The sequence below is a fragment of the Struthio camelus genome, chromosome 1 (genome assembly GCF_040807025.1).
Source record: "Struthio camelus isolate bStrCam1 chromosome 1, bStrCam1.hap1, whole genome shotgun sequence".
Taxonomy (NCBI): domain Eukaryota; kingdom Metazoa; phylum Chordata; class Aves; order Struthioniformes; family Struthionidae; genus Struthio; species Struthio camelus.
The window spans coordinates 131,469,634-131,489,862 of record NC_090942.1 but is presented as its reverse complement, the minus strand read 5'-3'; the positions used below and the strand labels follow the sequence as shown (position 1 = coordinate 131,489,862).

The 20,229-nt window shown below is 35.8% G+C and overlaps 1 protein-coding gene across 10 annotated transcripts in view; it reads right to left on the bottom strand.

Annotated features, from left to right (window-relative positions):
• DMD (dystrophin) overlaps positions 1–20,229 on the bottom strand; it is a 1,217,172-nt gene that overhangs the window by 255,143 nt on the left and 941,800 nt on the right. For all 10 annotated transcript variants that reach the window (XM_068917030.1, XM_068917051.1, XM_068917057.1 and 7 more), the window contains one exon: positions 14,704–14,893. In XM_068917030.1, coding sequence (XP_068773131.1) covers positions 14,704–14,893 — 190 coding nt within the window. The remainder of the gene's footprint in view (positions 1–14,703; positions 14,894–20,229) is intronic.

Genomic DNA, 20,229 nt, shown 5'->3' with positions numbered 1-20,229 from the left:
GATTTAAACTCTTTACTTATGAGACACGGAATTACAGTAGCACAGCTAAAAGGAAGAGATGAGCTGCTGAGGTTAACATACTGTTGTGTCTGTAATTGGTGTAACATAAGTGAGAACAGGTGCATTTCATAGTTTTGATCTGGCAACTTCCAACAGGTTTTACCTTGCTGAAAGACGATGTGCCATTTCATTTACAGATTGGTGAAATACACTCTGATAGAAACAGCACAATAAATAGCAGGACAACAGTAAGCTTTCCCCAGCAAATGATCTTTGAAGTTCAGCAATGAAATTAGTGACTCAGTCTTCTGGTTTTGCGCTTAGTCCTTGAAGATGTGTGTCCTGCTATTCTACCTGCTTTTCTGCTGAACTGTGAAGTAGTTCCTGTATACCAGTAAAGCAGTCCTTAAATTTGTGTCCTAACTACTAACAAGAGGTAGAAATGAAATTTAAATAGGTTCAAAACTGTAGACAATGTATGACATTTCTGGAGAGGATAAAACCTATATACTTAATCCGCTTGTACTAGTTAACTTACACATTTGCTCCATTGGCAATATTACCCTAAAAGCTCTAATATCTGATTCAGATATTAGAAATTAAATTTCTGACATGAGAAAAGAACTAGTCTCTTTTGAGGGTAAATTAAGTTTTCAAAATTATATAAGTAATTATCAGTGTAATCTCAAAGATGATCTTTTTGACTGATATCAACCTGTCATTCAAAGTTTTGTAACAACGTATGGACTTATAACATGCAAAAAGTATGCAAATTAAGAAAGGTACCAGAAAATAAATCATCTTCTGAGCTGATTATTATAATAGCTTCTCGCTACTCATGGGTTCTTTTGTTTTTGCCTTATCCTTTCAAGCATACAGGCAATATAGAATTGAAGTAATTTATTTTAAATCAAGACTCCAGATGTTTTCACTCACACATCAAAACCTCTGGTGACTGCTAGTGTATCAGACTAAAAGCACTCTAAATAACCAGCTGATTTTATAAGCAATATATTGCTTTCTGTTATATTTGTTCATAAATATTGCCATTCTGTCTTAGATACAGTAATCTGGTCAGCTGAAAGCTTCTGCTAATTTACTGAGGCAAAAATGGAGAATTAAGTTTCAGATCTCTTCTACCATTCTGTCATTCCTTCAGTCTCTCTCATTGCTATTCTGATTCAGCAAAGTTATTCTACACAAAAGAAATGATGCAGAAACCTATTGTATTACAGCAGCCACTTCAATATAATTTTAAATCTCAAAAATTAGCAGATCTAAACCACAAATCACCCCAAACTCCAGGTAAACTACTAAACCAGACTTTGAAAACAGAGTTTGACAGAAATGGTACTACAATCGAAAACGGCTGTGCTTGGAATCCTTGCAGAATAGGGATTTTATCACAAGACTTCACAAACAATTTATAGAGTTACAATGATTCCTCTGGAGTAACTGTATCTCTTGGGGATACAGTCTTAAAACGTGCAGTACACAAAGAAATCCTTATCTTTAAATGAAGAGATACAAAAGAGACAAATGACCTGCTTTCTCATAAATTCAAAACACTTGAAGTGAGTTCAGTTGAAGAGAAGAGGTCAAAACTAAACCAAAACATTTTTAAAAAATCCATTTAATAGGTTAAACAAACTTGATTGGGGTGGTACTGCAAAAAAAATGGGGGGGGGGGGTGAATTTTGAAAGTAAACCATAACTACCACTTCAGAGAACGTGCAGTGGAGCCATATGAAATAGCTGCATCAGCTTTCCAAAATCCTTCAAACTACCTGGATATTTACAGGTTAATTAAAGCAATGGCAGATAATCACACCAAGTTTAGGCACCTACTTGCAGCCAAGTAATTAATTAGCTCCTCATCTTAGGTTCTTTCAAAGTCAGAGCAGATACAGGCTTCTCCAGAAGACAAATGGCCCCAGCTCAACAGAGCTAGGCTGCCCTCTGGAAGGGCTCCTCCCTGACCATTGCCTATAGAGAGCTACAAAGGACGAGTGTCTCAACGCAGCTGAGTCAGGTGGCACAAATGCCTGCAGTGACATAAGTTCAAAGATATCTCTTAGGCTTTTCTCCACAGACTAAGGAGGTAAAACCATGAATCGTTGTGGCATTGTAAGTGAGATAAATGTGATGGAATACTTGTATTTGAGCAGCTGAGTCGCTTTCTAGATTCCACTGACTCTACTGATCTTAGCTTAAACATCTAGCTCGCACTTGCATCACTGACACCTAAATATAGCTGTCAGAAGCTGACTCACCCTCTTATCTACTGTATTCCCATAAGGACAGATGGCAGATACGCAACAGATTGGTTATATGGCCTCTAAAAATGTAAAAGTCAGACACTGAAGATATAACATTACAAGATTTCTATAATTTGGTTACTGGTTATATAACAGCTGATACTTGGATATACATAGCACAACTTACGGCTGCTTGTGCCAGTGTTTGAGGACATAACCTCATCACTGCATCTGAAGAAAATCTGCAGATGACAAGGTTATTTAAGAAAATATATACTCCACAAGATGAATAGGTTTTCTGAGATCATTTAATCCTAAAAATAGATGGGAATATATATGAATAGAGGAACATATATAATACTTACAATGGAAAAATATATAATAGAAGAATTCAAACAATCTCAAGTCGAATGTCAAGTGTCATTGGCTCTAACTACTTACATTAAACCTCATGCAAAGCAGCTCAATACGCTATTTTAAGATACTTGATAGATAACATAACATCAGATAGTTCCCCTAAACAGAAAAGTATACAAAAAATCAGAGAATTGAGAACATTAAGCCAGAAATTATTAATCTAAAAAAGAATACTAATGCAAATTTAAGTAGCAATGTATTTTTGTCGCTATATTTAACCTCTGCAAATGCAGTTTTAAAAACTTAAACAAAAATATACAATTGTGTTGTTTACTATACTAACAATTACAGTGACGATAAGCTCAACTCTAGTTAAGTTCACTGAGATAAAATACAGCAAAACTATGACAAATAACCCTACAGTGTTAAGGCGATCATTCCAGAGTTTCCAGACAACAGACATTTTACCCAAGAGAGAAACTCCAAACATCAGTTCAGAATCTCCTAACTCAATTACAACATTGCCACAGTTAGGATCCTCCTCCTGAAGGTTGCTAATTGTTTCCAGTGAAAGCAGATGATGACCCCACTGGAATCATCATAAAGCACACTGGGTTAATACTTCTGTCCTATTAATCACTCTAATAAAAATCTCTCATTTAGCTTTAGCCCATCCATCCACTCCTTTGGATGTAGGGAGTCTGTTTTAAAAGAGGCTAAACAAGCAAGGATGGGGCATACTGAAGTAGTGATAGGGTCAGGAGCAAATATGGGAAGTGTGATCTATTTTGGTGCTTTTCAGTAATGAGTGCAAACCGTCTTTTCCATTCTATCTTACTTGTGTTTGTAATTGTCCATGCTCTCCCCTAATATCTTACTTAATACAACACAGACTCACACTCCATGCTACAACAGCTGTTTCCTTCTAATGTGCTTGTGAAAAATTTGCATTTAAAGCTGGGAGGGTCTGAATGCTAATCTTCTGTGCTGCTTGCAGGAGAAAAATTATTGAATTGGAACAATGGTAAAATGTGTACCTTCCATTATTTCTACTACAAAATTTTAACTCGGTGTAACTCTTTAAGGCTGTGTCTATACCACCAAGGAGTATATTTGAAATTTCACGCAAGAAAAGTCCACTTCATATGCTCTAAGGCTTATCTAAGCCACACCCTAAGTAGTTCTATTATAATACTGCTTTGCATTCAAGACTTTACTCTTTCTGACAGAGCCTTCCCATATAAAATTTTGAAGAGTAACTGTTTCATATGAGAAATGCAATGAGTTTCAAGGACGATCATCAGACCTTTAAAAACTCTTCTTCAAGTTCTACTATCAAAACAAGATACATGTAAAGTGACCTCCTTATCTTTGATATAATCAGGATCTCTTTCACCGACAGTAATAAACTACTGCTGCCTAAGCCTGATTTTACTCCCAGAGCTCTAAACGTGCTTCAGGACAGCAATATTTAATTTTTATTTTTTTTTTAGAATGGACAAAAAAAGGGGCATCTAAGTTGTGCTTCATATTTACATGCTTATAGGAGAAGAATCAAGAATATGCCTCCTTCTACTTTTAATTAACTCACCACAAGTTACACAAGTGGTATACGAGTGACGTCTCAGAGCCATCCGTCTGATGTGCTCAATAAACTTTTTCAAGAGAAAAACATAAGTCTCTAACTAAGTTAGCATATATTACGTTATTCAACTCTTTTGACAAATGCGGTTGTTTTTTCATTTGACTACGAGGAGTTATGTAAATGAGAAACTAAAGGAAAAAAATTCTCTTTCTTCTTGTCTGCAAACGCCCACTTTATATGTGAGATTTCTGACAATTAAGAGTTGATTAGTTTCCTGGGAATAAGTTTTAAGAATACTTACATCTCACTCTAGCGACTAAGTACTAGATCAATCAATAAAATAAGCATCTTACCATATAAAAGAAAAATAACATTGATTAGGGTTTTAAGTTCAGAAACAATGCCAGAAACATAAATGCATCCACTCCTAGATAAGCTGCAGCATGAATATATTTACTGTTTTTATGATAAAGATTATCCAGACCAAACTAATTAAAACAGAATGATTGATAAAAGTAGCAACCTCTATGTATTCAGATAATCTGTTTGTTTTATTGTTGATTTCCTGACCTCTTATCTTTGATATTCAGCTAAGAAGAACAGCTGTGGCATTGCCTTCTCCATTGAGAATCCGCATCTAAACTTTCCTGTGAAGGTATTCAGCTTTCCAGAAACGTAGCACCATGCAGTAACTTGACTCTACACAGCTGCACCATTTCCTGCATTTCCTTCTCTCCTTTCAGTGTTATTCTCCAGAGCACTGAAAGCCTCCTGTTCCCCTTTTTCACATCCTTTCCTACATCAAAGCACTTCATGATACGGAAACAACACTGAAATTGCCATTGTTGGTTGAATCAAGCAAAATCACAGTCTCAGAAGACAGCAGGAATAGTAGTGTGTTAGTATTACAAAAAACTGCTTGACCACATACTGGGCTGTTAAGCAGTGTTAATGAAACTGTTGCTGTTCTGAGAGGGAAAAAGAAATAACAAAAGAAGCAACCAAGTCCAATTCAGATGACAAACTGTAGTAATATAAAACTAATATAAATACAATTATTCTCAGAACTGATCCTTACTATGCATTTCAAAGTGCCGCAAATTTGCATGTGTTTTAGGGCTTAAACCTTTAAACACATAAATATACTCTTATATTTATGTAATAAATCTCACTGATTTCACCAATTTTACTTGTGTTGGCAGATTATACACTAGGATGGCAGATTATACACTCTTTAAGCCAATAATGTCCTTATTTTTGTGCCTTGTATAGCACACTAATCATAATGTAGTTGAAAGGTATGACATTAAAGTGTGTTAAGAAGTGTCTTTGGCCCTTTGTATCACCAGATTATTGTGCCTATTTATGGTTCATAAAACTAAAAAAAAAAAAAAACTCTTTTCAGGCATAAGAGTAACAGACCAAGGGAAATACACACGGAGGCCAAATGTCACAGAATTTGATTCTGAGCATAAGGAACAAAAGCTGTTTTAATTTCTAGTGCTCTGAAAAATGCTTGTACTACTTGCACCATTTACCTCCAGCATTCACCTTTCAATCTCCCCGTCAGTTTCTACTAGTAAGAGTCATGGAAAAAGTTGTAATTATTTTTGTTATTTCTAGTCCTTTCTCTCTCACTTCAGCTCTTTCTTTTACTATTCCTCCTCAATCACTTAAACATACCATTTGCGAACTCCTGGGAGAGCCTTAGGAAGTTTTCTAAAGAAATAGCAAGAAGGGTTTCCATTTTTCAGTCTCTCATATTAAAAGTTTTCCATTTTGGATATGCAAGTAAAAATTTATTAGTCTCCAGAATGACTAACTATATGGCCAGTGATTATGTGATCAGATCAGAGATCACAGAAGCACAGAATGGTCGAGGCTGGCAGGCACCTCTGGAGCTCGTCTAGTCCAACCCCTTGCACAGCGCAGGGTCACCTAGGGCAGGCTGATCAGGGCCATGCCCAATCAGGTTTTGAAAATCTCCAAGGATGAAGACTTCACCGCCTCTCTGTGCAACCCAGTCCAGTGCTCAACCACCCTCACAGTAAACGTTTTTTTCCTGCTTAAATGGAATTCCCTGCGTTTCAGTTTGTGCTCATCGCCACTTTTCCTTTCACGGGGCACCTCTGAGAAGAGTCTGGCTCTGTCTTCTTTACCCCCCCTCCCATCAGGTATTTAGAAAGATTTATAAGATCCCCCTGCGCCTTCTCTCTTCCCCAGGCTGAGCAGGTCCAGCTCTTGCTGCTTCTCCTCATATGTCAGTCTCCAAATCCTTAATTATCCTTTCGACCCTTGGCTGGACTCACTCTAGTATGTCCATGTCTCTCTTGCACTGGGGAGCCCCAAACTGGACCCAGCACTCCAGATATGGCCTCATCATTGCGGAGTAGGGGAGAAGGATCACCTTCATCCACCTGCAGACAACGCTCACCTAATGCCGCCCACGGGGCTGCTGAGCTTCTTTGCCACGAGTGTGTCAGATCAGAGTTTAAACCCATATTTATTACTTCTATAAAATGAAGTAAGCCCAAGGAAGATGAAGACTTTTCTCAATATAATCTGGGTGATCATGGATTTAGTTGAGATAGCAAAGATTCAGGTTTATGTCTTTGGTCTCAGTTTGAATGGTCCTGCACGTCTTCTATATTGCAAACGAGTGCCATAACCACTATGCATTCGTTGGCCATGAGGGAGTTTTCTCACTCTGGCCAGGAGTTCCACTCCTGTCAAAACTAAAAGAGCAGGTTCATAGAGATTTCATTTGATCAGCTTGTATTTACTATTAAAAAAAAGAAAAATTCTCCCCCACGACCACCAAGCAATGTATTGAAAAATTCTTGTCCAGGTGTTTTCAAAATAGTATCTGCTTCATAAACTCTGCATAGTAATTATTCACACTGACATAGTATTTTGCCCTATCTCAGATTAGGCTGCAATACTATTTGGGTTCAAAATTAAATTTGGAAAATTCTATTTTATTGTTCATGCAGTAAGATGGACCTGACAATTGTTATTCCATTTCCGGCACTATGGGAGAGATTCTATTTCCGAATTGGCAACATGTTCCTGTAAAAGGTAAATCTGCAGGATTAAGCATAAAAAATCTAGGTGGAGGATGAGCATTACGTTTGAATTTTAAAGCTTCCAGAGAATCATTTCAAGCAAAAGAAGATCAGGAGAATTCCCGCTTCAGAACACAGACAGGAAGTACCAGCTAATGAATTACTTACATACTTATGATTGAAATAAATTGAACGGAGCAAGAATGTTACAGATGCTCTCTCTCTTCCCCGTTAGCTACGATCATCATCTAATCCATACACTAGGTCACAAAATTACGTGTACTGGGCACATTTATACACATCGATAAGATCCCCCCGAGCCCTTGCTTCTCCAGGCTGAGCAGGCCCAGGTCTCTCAGCGTCCCCTCACATGTCAGTCTCCAATTCCTTAATTATCTTCGTGAGCCTTCGCTGGACTCACTCTAGTATATTCATGTCTCTCTCGTACTTGCAACAGCTCACAAAATTAAGTGTGCTGGGCAAGTATATTTGCAAAATTATGTTTGAAATAGAGTTTCAAAGAATTTCATTGTCTCAGAGGATCTGTGCTGCTGTAGAGATGAGACAGAGCATGTGCCTACCTCAAATTTCTGCTATTGAGAAAACAGCTGCTTGGATACCTTAAAAATAGACACCTGAGACAACAAGCACCTTCAAAATATTGATAGGAACAGCAAAGCAAACAGCAAAGAATGCCTTGCCTGCAGTTCATTTCCTTTGTTTTATATAAAAATAATGCTATGAAAAAATAAAGGTACCACTCATACAATTCATTCTTAAATATAATTTAAGGTACAGCATATTTGTCCTATTATTAACAGCAAAACTCTCGAATCTAATGAAAAGCTACTTAGGTCCTAGGCTAAGCAAACATGAAGGCGGTAAAAAAAATTTGGTATGCATTTCATGCGGACAACATCAACATTGCTTCATTTATCATACACTATCAGACTTCTAGTCTGTATATGCTACAGGTGCTACATCAGTCAGCATCAAAGATTATTTCAGATACCTTTGGTAACCTGTGTATATAGATGGGAAGCACTCTCAGGTTATTGTTTAACTAGATGGACACACAATATTCTTTGTCAAATTTCAGTGATAAAATATGTAACTAAATACAGCTTAATAAATGCCTAATATAAAATGACTGCATTTGCATAATAACAGGATAAATCCATACTAATTTCAATATTATATCTAATATTATATAAGCTGCATAAAATGTCAAATACAATTACTGCTAAAAAGACAAATCAGAAGAGTAATTAGCACAGTAGAGAGTTCATATCACCAGAAATTTGAAATCAGAAAGTAAAATTCTTTATTTTCATGTCCCTCATCTAGTTACGCAACAAACCAGAACTCCTGGGGACATAGGATGTATTTAAATGAGACAATAAAAAGCAACACATAATTACACAACTCCTTGGAGTAACTGGTTTTTATCACTGAAAATTCTCCAGAAAGTATTCTAAATGAGTGAATCACCTCAACTATTACATTGCTGTCAGTTCAGACAAATGATGCATGCAAATACATGCTTATATAAACAAACAGTGTATTTATAATGCAACAACTTAATATAATTACCTCATCAGGTAATTAGAATGTGTAATTATGTCAGTCTCACCCTTCTCCTTCTGCTTCTGCTAAATACTAGGGAAATATTAATCTTATTTTCTTTTAGTGACATTTGATCTAATGGTTTCTGAACATAAAAAACAAAAAAAAAAATCGAAAAATGTGAGATTTCCCCAAACTGCTTCTGTTTATTAAACACTATCTGTACAATAACAGATTATTTTGCTAGTTGTTTAAAAAATACTGAGAGTTTGAGAGTGTAAAGCAGAAAACTGCTGGATCAATAAGGTAGAGATAAACTTTTTTAGTGTGCCAGAGAAAAAACTACTATTGAACTCAGGGATTTAGGCTTCCAATATCGGTAGAAAGAACTATTTTATCAAAACACTGTTTTCTACTGACAGCCTAAAAATAGGGAATTAAAATAGAATTATAACAGGAACAATTCAGTATCCTGAATGACTTTTTTTACATTACCCATGTCCCTGCACCTTCCTAAAGAACAAGACAGGGACTGCACATCTAAGCCTATATGTCATATTTAACCAGTGAACTCTATAAACCTAAGTAGCTAAAGTTTCTTTCAAAGGACTTGTGAGGCAGTGATCTGTACTCAGAAACTAACGCTTTGTTTTACTTACTACGGTCTGCCTTCAGCCTGGCTGATGAGAGGAAAAAAACTGTCTCAAAGTAGAAAACAAAAAAATCAATCTGAAAATAGTAATTCCAGTAGAAAGCACTTAGAATCTTTCCTGTGCTGGGGCACGGCTTCAGAAGGTCACTTGCTGGGAAGCTCTCCTGGCCGAGATAGACACAGATATGGATATATGTCTACAGATACATCTCCAACGGCACGACCATTAATGAAGCTGCAAAATGTTCTTCCTTACAACTCCTTCTGCAGTGATCCTCATGATAATAGTGACCCTGCTGTTTTGAAGCACATCCTTCTTTCTAATTATTTAACTCTCCTTTAATATAAATGAGATTTCAGGTTTCCTGGTTCTCTTTCATATTCAAGGAGTTATCTGCACATAAAACCAAAAGTCCTCATTCTTAAAATCCTGGCCTGGCCTTTTCTGGTCTCCTTTTATGCCCACTTGTGTTTGCACATATGGCTTCTTTATTATTAATAAAGTAAGTGGTTGCAGTTTCTTTCCTTTCCCTTTCACTCTGCTCATTAACTCTTCATGTTAATCATCTTCTGAATGAAAAATGTAAACGGGCATTATCCAAAATTCTATCAGTCCCTGACCCTTTAACATCTTTTCACGACCACTTGAGCTTGTTGCCTCTTTGAATGATCTGTTGGCAACCAAAGCATTTGCTGTTCAAAGCCGCTTATGAATTAGTCCGCTGTGCAAGTACTTGGTGCGCTTGTCTGCACACAGTGACTACATCAAATTTACTGTCCTAGTGCTTTGACATGTAATAAATACGAAAGCTGTCTCAGGATACTAGGTCTATATATTCACTCCTATTGGTTAGTTTCATCTTGCTTGCAGTGAACTACTTGTTTGCCTATGGCAGGAAATCTGTGCATGAAATTTTAATGGAAAATTTGTGGGTTCAGTTTAATGTAGCTTACAACTAAATGCGGTTGCAAATTTTCTGAGTTTTTTCCTCCTACATGAGAATATAATTCTTTAAAATTACAATGCTCAACTTAGCTTCTGTAGGAACGTCTGATAAAAAACAGGGTAGGTTTTTCTGAAATCTGACTTCTTAGCGTACCTACCTTAGTCCTCAGTACTTATTAAGCAGCTGGACTGGCATGTGGCTGAAAAGCCCTCCCAGGGATTTTGGCTTAGGACATGGGGTTACACTACATAGAGAGGATGTTAAAAATATATTAAAGATAGAGACTGCATTTAAATGTGTCTGTATACATTCGCAATTTACACATAATGTTTCTTGGAATACTAGTCACTGTCTGGTGTGTTTTCCAGGGTAAGTGCATTTCTGGCCCGCAGTACAGAAGAAGAAAGGTTTATTATCATTCATGGTGTGTTGGGGTGGTGGTATGGATCAGTGAGCATGACCTCCTTTCCACAGACTAAGAACATACATGTATATTCCTGAGGTTTCAGTGAATTTGAATCTCTTTTGTATGTACAAACTGTGCAAAAACAGCCCTTTTTTGGTCTTCTTAATTTCCTTCCTTACTAATGCATTGAAGTGAAGTGTGAAAGTGAACTCTTACAAGCTGCGAATAAAGACTGGAAGAATCAATGCAGTAATAATAAGTGAGGAATGAATGAAAAGCCTTACGCTCTTTTCTGACCAGTCAGCTGACATCAATAAAATTGTTTTAACGATACAATTTTACTTTAAGAAAATAAAGTCCTTAATATTTCCTCCATTATCCAGGTTTGCAGCAACACAAATTAGCAACATTTGCACCACTACCAGGAGAATATATCTGTTTGTGGGAGGAAGAGTTTTTAAAATAAACACTCTTGATATAGAACACTGTGTTATGATTGATGCAAATATTGCCCACCTTACTTAATTAATCAAATTAATTTTCTTCAATTTCTTAGCTGAGTACTTACTTACTAAATTTACTGGGGGGGGGGCTTTTAAATCATTTCCTTATGTCATTCAACTTTTTTTTTAAATTTTTTTAATGAAAAACTTCATGTAAGAAGAACCATAGCATATCCGATTGGCGATCTGTAAAACAGTTACTAGGAAGACTAACCATGCAAAAGCTTACTTTTTTGCTTTCAAGCAGTACACATAGTAAATTAAATAAAATCAGGGATCATATCCAGGTCCTGGAATGTGGATGTCTATACCAATAAAGTGGTAGGATGGTTAAGTGGTAGGATGGCATGGCTTTGGCCTGACCAACAAGCACTCTTCCAGAAAAACACCAGGCATGTTTTTGAAAGGATCATTCCCACAAGACAGGTTGGATGCAGTAACTCTAATAAGAGAGCTTAATCAAATAGATGTGGCTTTTCTGTGACAGCTGGTCTCACTGCGAGAAAAGGCTCATGGACATGTTTGACTTGCTAGCATATTCACAGTCAGTCTCAACTAATTTACTTCCATGCCTTGCTTCCAACTGACTTTTACTGGTATTGTCTATTCACTTTGTTTAAAACTCACTCATCATCAGAAAAAATATCAGGTACTTAGTGCAGAAACAGAAGCATAAGGAAGTTTGTTTTCTCCTCCACATATACATTCCTCCAACAACGGTGAATTGCTAGAAAAACAGCATTTATCACTTGAGATTGATGCCAAGTTGTTAGAAAAAGCTGCAGTCACTACAACTTCTTCCCACATTAACACACTGTATTACGGAGTAAACGAATGCACTGCTTGGTTCAAATCATTACAATTGACTTTCCTGAACTTAAAACATTTGCTATTACTGAAGCCCCTATTCTAATAAGTGACCTGACTAAAACGACTGCTCCAAATTACAAGGAACACATGCGAGTAAAAACCTACATCCTTTTAAATTAATTGCAGTTAATTACTATGTTTCAAGTCAGTGACAATTTAATGAAAGGGAAGAAGATACAAATCTTGAATAGCCACTTTAGTTCTTAAAATATTTTTAAAAAGGGCTTTCCTGACTATGATTTTTAAACAAAACAGCATTCTGTTTACTTAAACAGAATTCTCCTCATTCCAGTAGAAAAAAGGAACCTTCCCTCGCCTTGAGCAAGAAGAAAAATAGCAATTCTAATAGCTGTCAGAAAGGCATCAATCAGACTCCATTCAGGAGAAGGGTATTTCATAATCCACTTGTGCTTGTGAATTACGAGATTTCTTCTAAAGGCTTGAAAATGCTATAAAGAGGCTGACACAAGCAGTGGTATGCAGATGGCCTAGGAAGAAACTCTGGTCTATCTCAATAGGGGCAGATCAGCAGGCAGATGTGAATGAAAAAACCCACAAACAGTATCAAAACATTTCCCCCTTTACTCATCAAGTCTAAAATCACTGTGCTACTGGCGGGCAGGTCTGTAGGAACGCTTTGGGAGCAAAAGACAATAGAATTGCTGCTGTTTTGCATCTACATACTAATATTTCTTCTGCTAATATGTCAGAGTCAGTGCTCTTCTACAGCCCAGATCACTGAACAGAACGATGCTTGCTTTTTGAAAGTGAAACAAATAAAGACACTACCACATTTTTTGCCTTTTGTACCTTGGAAGGCTTGATATTTAAATATCAAAAATCTGGAAGGAAGAATTGAAAATTTAATCTCATGGCTCAATACAAGTTCACAAAATCTTTAAAAGAAAATTCATTGTACAAAACAATTGGTTACATGGCAGATTCTTCTGTATTTATGGGGGTGCAGGGAAGACTTATTTTTACAGTTTTATTTTTCCTTTTGTCTACAGCTGTGGATGGTTCTTACATAGAATTTTTTTTTTTATAGATACCAGTTGAAAAGATCTACAAAGTTCAATTACACGCAAGAATGAAGCACTGGATCCAATTTTTTATGAATCTCTGTTTTGCCAAATGAACCATTTTTCAATGGTGGCAGCAAAAAAAAAAGCTGCTACAAATACCAGATAATTCAACGGTTTTAATGCCATTACTCCTAAAAATCTAATCTTGAGAATAGAAAAAGTAGGCTTATATCGGAAATTAACTGCTCTACAGAGAAGCATCTTCCATTCAAAACTGTTCTCCACGATCATGCCAACTAAAGTCAGAAACGTATGGGGACTTAAGGCATTTTAGTATAAAATCAAATTAGTATAAAAAAGATAATTGAACCTATTTGTCATTAAAAATGTGATTCAAATTTCACTTTTACAGAGTACAACAACTCTGGATTTTAAGGTATACTGTAATGGAATTTAGCAGCAGTGCAGTCAAATAGTTACAAAATGGATTAGTATAACAGTGCAAAAAGAAGGCAGTATTTCCATCCAGCTTAATTTCCTCAGCATAATGAGTTATAATTATGATTTTTCACATTATGATAAATTAAGGAATAGAGTGTTCAGCACCTTGAATTTCCAGCTTTGAATTTACTCAACATGAAAGTCAAGTACTGTCAAGGAATTTTGGATGAAAGGGCTCTGCCTTACAGACAGTCAACCTGTCTCATATTTAAGAAACCTAAGAACTCACATAGGCATGTGCTCATTCCTCTCCTAGCAACTGTAATAAAGACAGCACAATGAAAATAAAACTGTTTCAACAGTACCATCTCAACTAATGATTTTTTTTTCCTTAAGATTTTCTAGGACACAAATATAAAACATCCTCTATTTAACGTTTTCGGTTTCTACAGGAAAATAAGTGTCTGAAAGCTATTTGGTTATTAACAGTGAAAAGTGTAGTCATTATCCCTTTTTATTATTGCAACAGAGGATGCTGACAAAAATCAGCCAAACACCAGATTAACTAAAATATTTGAAAGGAGGAAATGGAGGAAAATTAATTCAGTTAAGCTACAGAGAATAAACTAGACACCATTTACATAACTTCTATAAATATCAGAAATGCCTACTAAACGCTCATGTGTGTCAAGTGCACAATTCAGGAATGTAGCTTAGTAGAATAATTCATTTTCAAGAGGTAATAAAAATCTAAATGCCCATTTCAGCAACATTTTATTTTTGTACCTTTTTAACGTTATGCTTCAAGATAACGTTTCAAATGTAATACATGCGGAAAGATGTCAGACAGAATCACATTGTGTCTCACCTTAGATTTTGCAACAATTTCCAAAGCAACACTTAAAGGTTAGTTAGTATAATCGGTTCTCATTTTCAAAATAATTTCAGCTTTGTTAAGCTGAGTAGCTGCATACTGAAAAAAATCATTCTTTCATAAATCTGCCAGGGCTCTAAACTGAAACACTTACCTGCCACTGTTTCATGAGTTCTCGAACCACTTTGGCATCCTCTAGTATCTTTTCTTTGTGTGTAGCATCCTGCAGGACATTAGCAGTTGTTTCAGCTTCTGTAAGCCAAGCAAGGAACTTTTCCAGATCCAGGTAGAATTGTTGCAACATTCGTAGAGCTCCTTCCAGTGCAGCTTCACGCTCACTAACCCTGTGCAAGTACAAATAGCCAAATACAGCACTCACAGGAGGAAAAGACATCTTAATCATTAAAACAAAATATAACAAATACAGTCCCTAAATTTTTCAGGTACCAATCAAGGTAAGGGATTGCAGATACACTAGCTATAACGAAAGAGCATGCACTGCATGTTTTGCAGGTAGAGTCCCTTTTTATCTTTTCTTGTGAGAAGAAACAATTGGAGTTCATCTGCTAAAAAAATCAAGGATATTACTACCTCTTTGTTTGAAAGTATCATACCTGAAACATGCACAACCGAAAGAAAGCAAAATTAATTCCCTACTGTTTTAATCAGAGATTGCTTTCTTACTGGTCATTAACACCACTATTAATGAAAGCTTGTTTAATTTTCAGAAACCACAAATAGTTCCTGGCCACTGAACAGCGTGACTAATTTAATTATTAGTTTTTGTAAATTCAAACCTTTGGAGACTACATTCAACATCTTATGCCCTACTAATACTGAAGATTTGGGTTTTTTTAAATACGAATGTAATATAAACTATAAGAAATTTCTCTACAGAATTATTTGATAAAAGTCCATTTTTTAATAATTCTCATCCTTGGTGAAAGTCCAAATAATAGGCTGGGTAAGAACACTGAAGTCTCCAGCAATTCTGATGCTGAAAAGCCTTTAAGTCTATTTGTATTCTGTCCATATTTTTGTGCATTGTAGGTGTCCTACGTGTCCTCATCGATTTATAACATCAAACTTGAGCTAAATACAGATTTAGAAATCCGAACACCTAAGAATGAAATCCTGTTCATGAATATGAGTTTGTCAAGGCTACTTAGCTATTGTATTACATGCATGTTTGTTTAACACAAGCATGATGACTGAGCAATTTTTAAGCTCAGAAAATACACAGTAAAATGACCTGATAGTTTACAGTACTTCAAGTGGAATGAATGCAATTCGATGCACATGTCTGCCTGGTCTGCATAACCACAGTGATCTGAATATTTCTGGATCGATATAATGTCTAATTTTGTGGATATTATGACAGAGACTAATATACTAGATTTTATCAGAAATATTTTCTCAAATTGTATTTTATCATAACTTTGCTGGGTAAGGTCACGAAATTCCTATGTGCTAACTGCTACGTCAAATCATATTTACTATCATGAAGTTGTACTCCTCAAGAAGTAAAAGCATCATCCTAAAACCTAACGCATCAGTTGAACTGGGGGGGGGGGGGGGAAATTGACATAAGATTTGCCATGTGTCACTAACTTAACATGTTTTTCAACAAGCATGTATGGAATTTGCAACAGAGGACTGTAAGAACAAAGCATTCAGCCATTCAGAATACAGGAGAGGACAGCCACTTCCTTTCAGTGACAATAAACCTCCCTAAGAGTCAAATCTCACAATAGCTGTATTTCTGTAATATTTTTCATCCTTTCACATCTTACTTGCTTTTCCTAACCGTTTTGTTGGAAACATAGTTTACTCTTGGATCTTTTCTCACAAAGTGAGAAAGCTATTGAATGCCTTACTTGAAGCTACAAAGCCATTCACTGATTCTTTAAAACTTAAAAAAGGTCTGGATTCTCATCTCAGATTCACCTGTAGCCATCTAAAAGAATTCTCTACATCAAAAGAGTTATTCCAGTTCAGTACTGATTTAGTCTATATTAGAATATGTGCCCAGGAGCCTTTAGGATGAGATTAGGTTCACAATTAGGTTCAGAATAGGAAAAACAGTCTCCTTTCCAACTTTACCCTACACGGAGGTACAGCAGGCTTATGGTTAAGCTACTGTTCGAATTTAAACAATTGCAACAAAAATATCTGTTTTTCTTTTATTAAACTAAAAAAAAAAACTTCATAGATATCAGAGATACCTACATATATTGGCAATATACATAAAATCAGTACAAACTTGCAGAAAAAAGTAAGAAATACAAACTCTTCTACCTGATAAACACTTTATTGACCTATATGTTTCTTTTTTTTAGCTCAAAAATATCTCATTTATTTGACAGAACTTGGAAATGGAATAAACGTACATAAACCAAAAACAGTTTATCCACTTCTTCAGAGCACAATTCCTTTTTAAGATACTCTTTATAGTGTTATTCTACTTCAATTTTCAATGTGCCACATGATGGATAACATTAGTGCCCAAAAGTCTTTGCAGAATCAGGCCTACCGCTCTCTTCATATGCAGACCTTTCTTCAAAATCTCAAAGGCATATTTTTAACTACAATCAACCTAAATTCTTACAAATACATAGCAATGCTCTAATAACAGTGTTTTGGAAATACACTGTGTAATGTAAAACCTGCGAGTGAGGGTTGTGGTTTTATGGGTGTATATTATTTTTCCTGTGGTATCCTGAGAGATAGGACCCAAAGTACTTTCATCCACCTGAATAAATACCAAGGACATTTTTAACTTAAAAAAAAAAAAGAAAATAAGTCCAGATATGAAAAATACTTTTGAAGGGAGAGCTAGGAGAAGTATTAACTCAGAATTTATGTTTTTCAGAAACTTCTAGACTACAATAAAAAATATAGTGTTTTACTGATCTGGACAAAAAATGAGTTTTTTGTTATGAAGACTTTTCTAACACATCTATTCTGGGATGCACAGAAATCTTATGGTGCATAATTCTTTCACCCTACAGAAACATGTTGCTTATCTATACTAATACACCCTCCAGCAAAAACCCTGCTACCTTTGCATTTTAAATGTTGCTCTATGTAATATGCAATAAACATCCAACTACATTGACAACTCTGCAGCGTATTAATAACCCTCACTCTACTTGGTTCTCTAATTAGTTCAAAATATCAGGCTACAATACAGAAAAGAAGGTCTACAAATGAGGAATAAAGCTCTCTTAGTATCACATCCAGCATATGATAAAACAAATCACACAAAATTATAGAGGAGATGAAAATATATATATTGAATAAGAAATTCTTGCACAAAAACAAAATAAAGAGTTTTTCTTTCTAGCCTTTATTATCCAAATATGTTTAATTTTATAGTGAGTATAAGTTGTAAGAAAAGAATATGAAGTAAGCCGAAATATTTTTTACTGTGTATGGAATACTGCCCAAAATACTACAAAGTATTGCTGAAATATTAAAAATAATCATAATAAAAATGATTTTTAATGGAATGAACGAACCTCTTTTTCCCTGTTTGACTGTGATATAAAAATAATATACACACACACTTACTACCAGAAGCTTCTTATTCACGGGAGAAATACTAAAGGTAGGATTCATCTCATTTACATTTAGACCCCTCTAAAGTTAGGTAACTACACTCCCTTTGCAAAACATGTCAGGCAAGAATTTCTACAATATAATTCTTCCTCTGTCTGTAATCTGATGAATTAGCTTCAAAGTCAGAGTCAATTTTTTTCTCTTGACTACAGTTATAAATTACATAACTAACTTAAGAAGCCTACATTTTACACAATTAAAAGTAGCTGGATCAGTCCTCATAGTCTGGGGACTGATTTCTGGAAACCAATGACACCAGTGGTGGTGGACTGAGCAATACACTTATCGGATAGAAATCATGGTACCCTCTTAGGAACGTGTTTAGTGAAGGTTTCATGTTGAGGGAAAATGAAGGCAAGTCAGGAGAAGTGAGTCTCCTACACAGGGCATAAATGTGAACATTTACATGTGGAAGAGAGCTCTGTAAAGGTTTAAAAAACTCCACAAAATAAAAAATACCAGCCTCTGCTGCAATACACTGCTATGATTCTGAGAACTTCTAAAGCTTTTTTAAACATAACTGTTTGGGAAGATAAATGGGTGAAAAAGCGCAGTTATCTGAAATCTAGGTAATCTTTAAATACATAAGTAAGCTACTGTATTATTAACCAAAAGTCAGAGACCATACAGTGATACATATGCAAAATAAACAAATACAACAAAATACAAAATATTTACAGCTGAACCTCTTGCTGCGGAATCTAGCAAGATGAGAAAGGGTTGTGGTATGGGAATGATGTTGTCATTAGAAGGATTGCAAGAGTTCTTCATTCAACAGACCCAAATGCCATACAACACAAGGAAGACAATGTTTGGGAGAGGCTCCATGAATGAGGATAATTGAGATTTCTTCAGCTGTGGTACTCGCTACATAACATGGAATGAATCTGTTACATTTTTTGAATTTGGTTCCATTTCCATTTGTGTATTTGAATGTGTAACGCTTATTTAGATTACAAGACAGGTTGTCAGGTTCAGTGTTTAAATAGTGCCTTGTGACGCTCAGATAACCGAAAGCATAATAAGTGCAAAGCATTATGCCAATGTATGCTTTACTCGGTATTAACACATACGGAAGTGTCTTGAAGGAGAGTGAGCACTGAAATACTTCATAGTGGTCTAGCAGGAATTTATGTACCCAAGGTGTTTTTTAAAGGCGATACAGTGGAGGACTTCAGCATATTCAATAAACCACTAAGTCACACTTCTATCCGCAGGCTGTGCAGATCTAATACTATCACACTGAGCTGTAAAATAAAATATCCTGAACTACTGGCTGGAAAAGCATCAGCAACAGGTTTTACTTTTGCACTTCACGTGCTTCTCTCTCTCTACAACATCATTTTCTCCCTTCTGACATGACTATTCCATATAACTAAAGAAAAAATGTGCTATCTGAATTTTCCTTTTCTGGGGCCAACAAGACAATTTGTGCTGTATGTGTCTTCCTGCTAATGCTGGACACAGATCATGCTTTTTCATGAGGAACACATCCCTTCTACTGGTATGACAGAAGAGCAATTGCAAACCTTTACTGGAGTATCTGCTTTTTATTAGTAAATAAATTTAAGCTCTTACTAGTAACTCTTATTCAACTGCTTAAACTCGGCCTGACAAAAAAGCTCTTAGAAAGAGCAGAACAATTTAACCTCAAGTAGAGTAAGAGGGTAAGAGGATATGTCACGGACATGAAGGGAAAATGACCACAAATTTTCCATTCAGAAATTTAACATGACATTCTTAAAATAAATACTATTGATTTATTTTAAATACTATTGAATTTTAAAAAGCAAATTCAAAATAAATCATACTAATTTATTTTGAGATTACAGCTTAGAGGAACTTTCTCCCCAAATTTGGGATTTATATTCCATAGGGCTATTTAAAGCTATTAATAGCTGTTAGGGGATGTTTAATTTGCACATTAACTTTGGAACAGCTGATGCACATTAATTCTGGAAAACTATGTTGACAGGGCATTGTAAGAACTACTTGGTGTGCAGCTTTCGGATCTCAACTAGCTTGCAGCATTTTTACAACCCACAGTTTTGCTTTAATG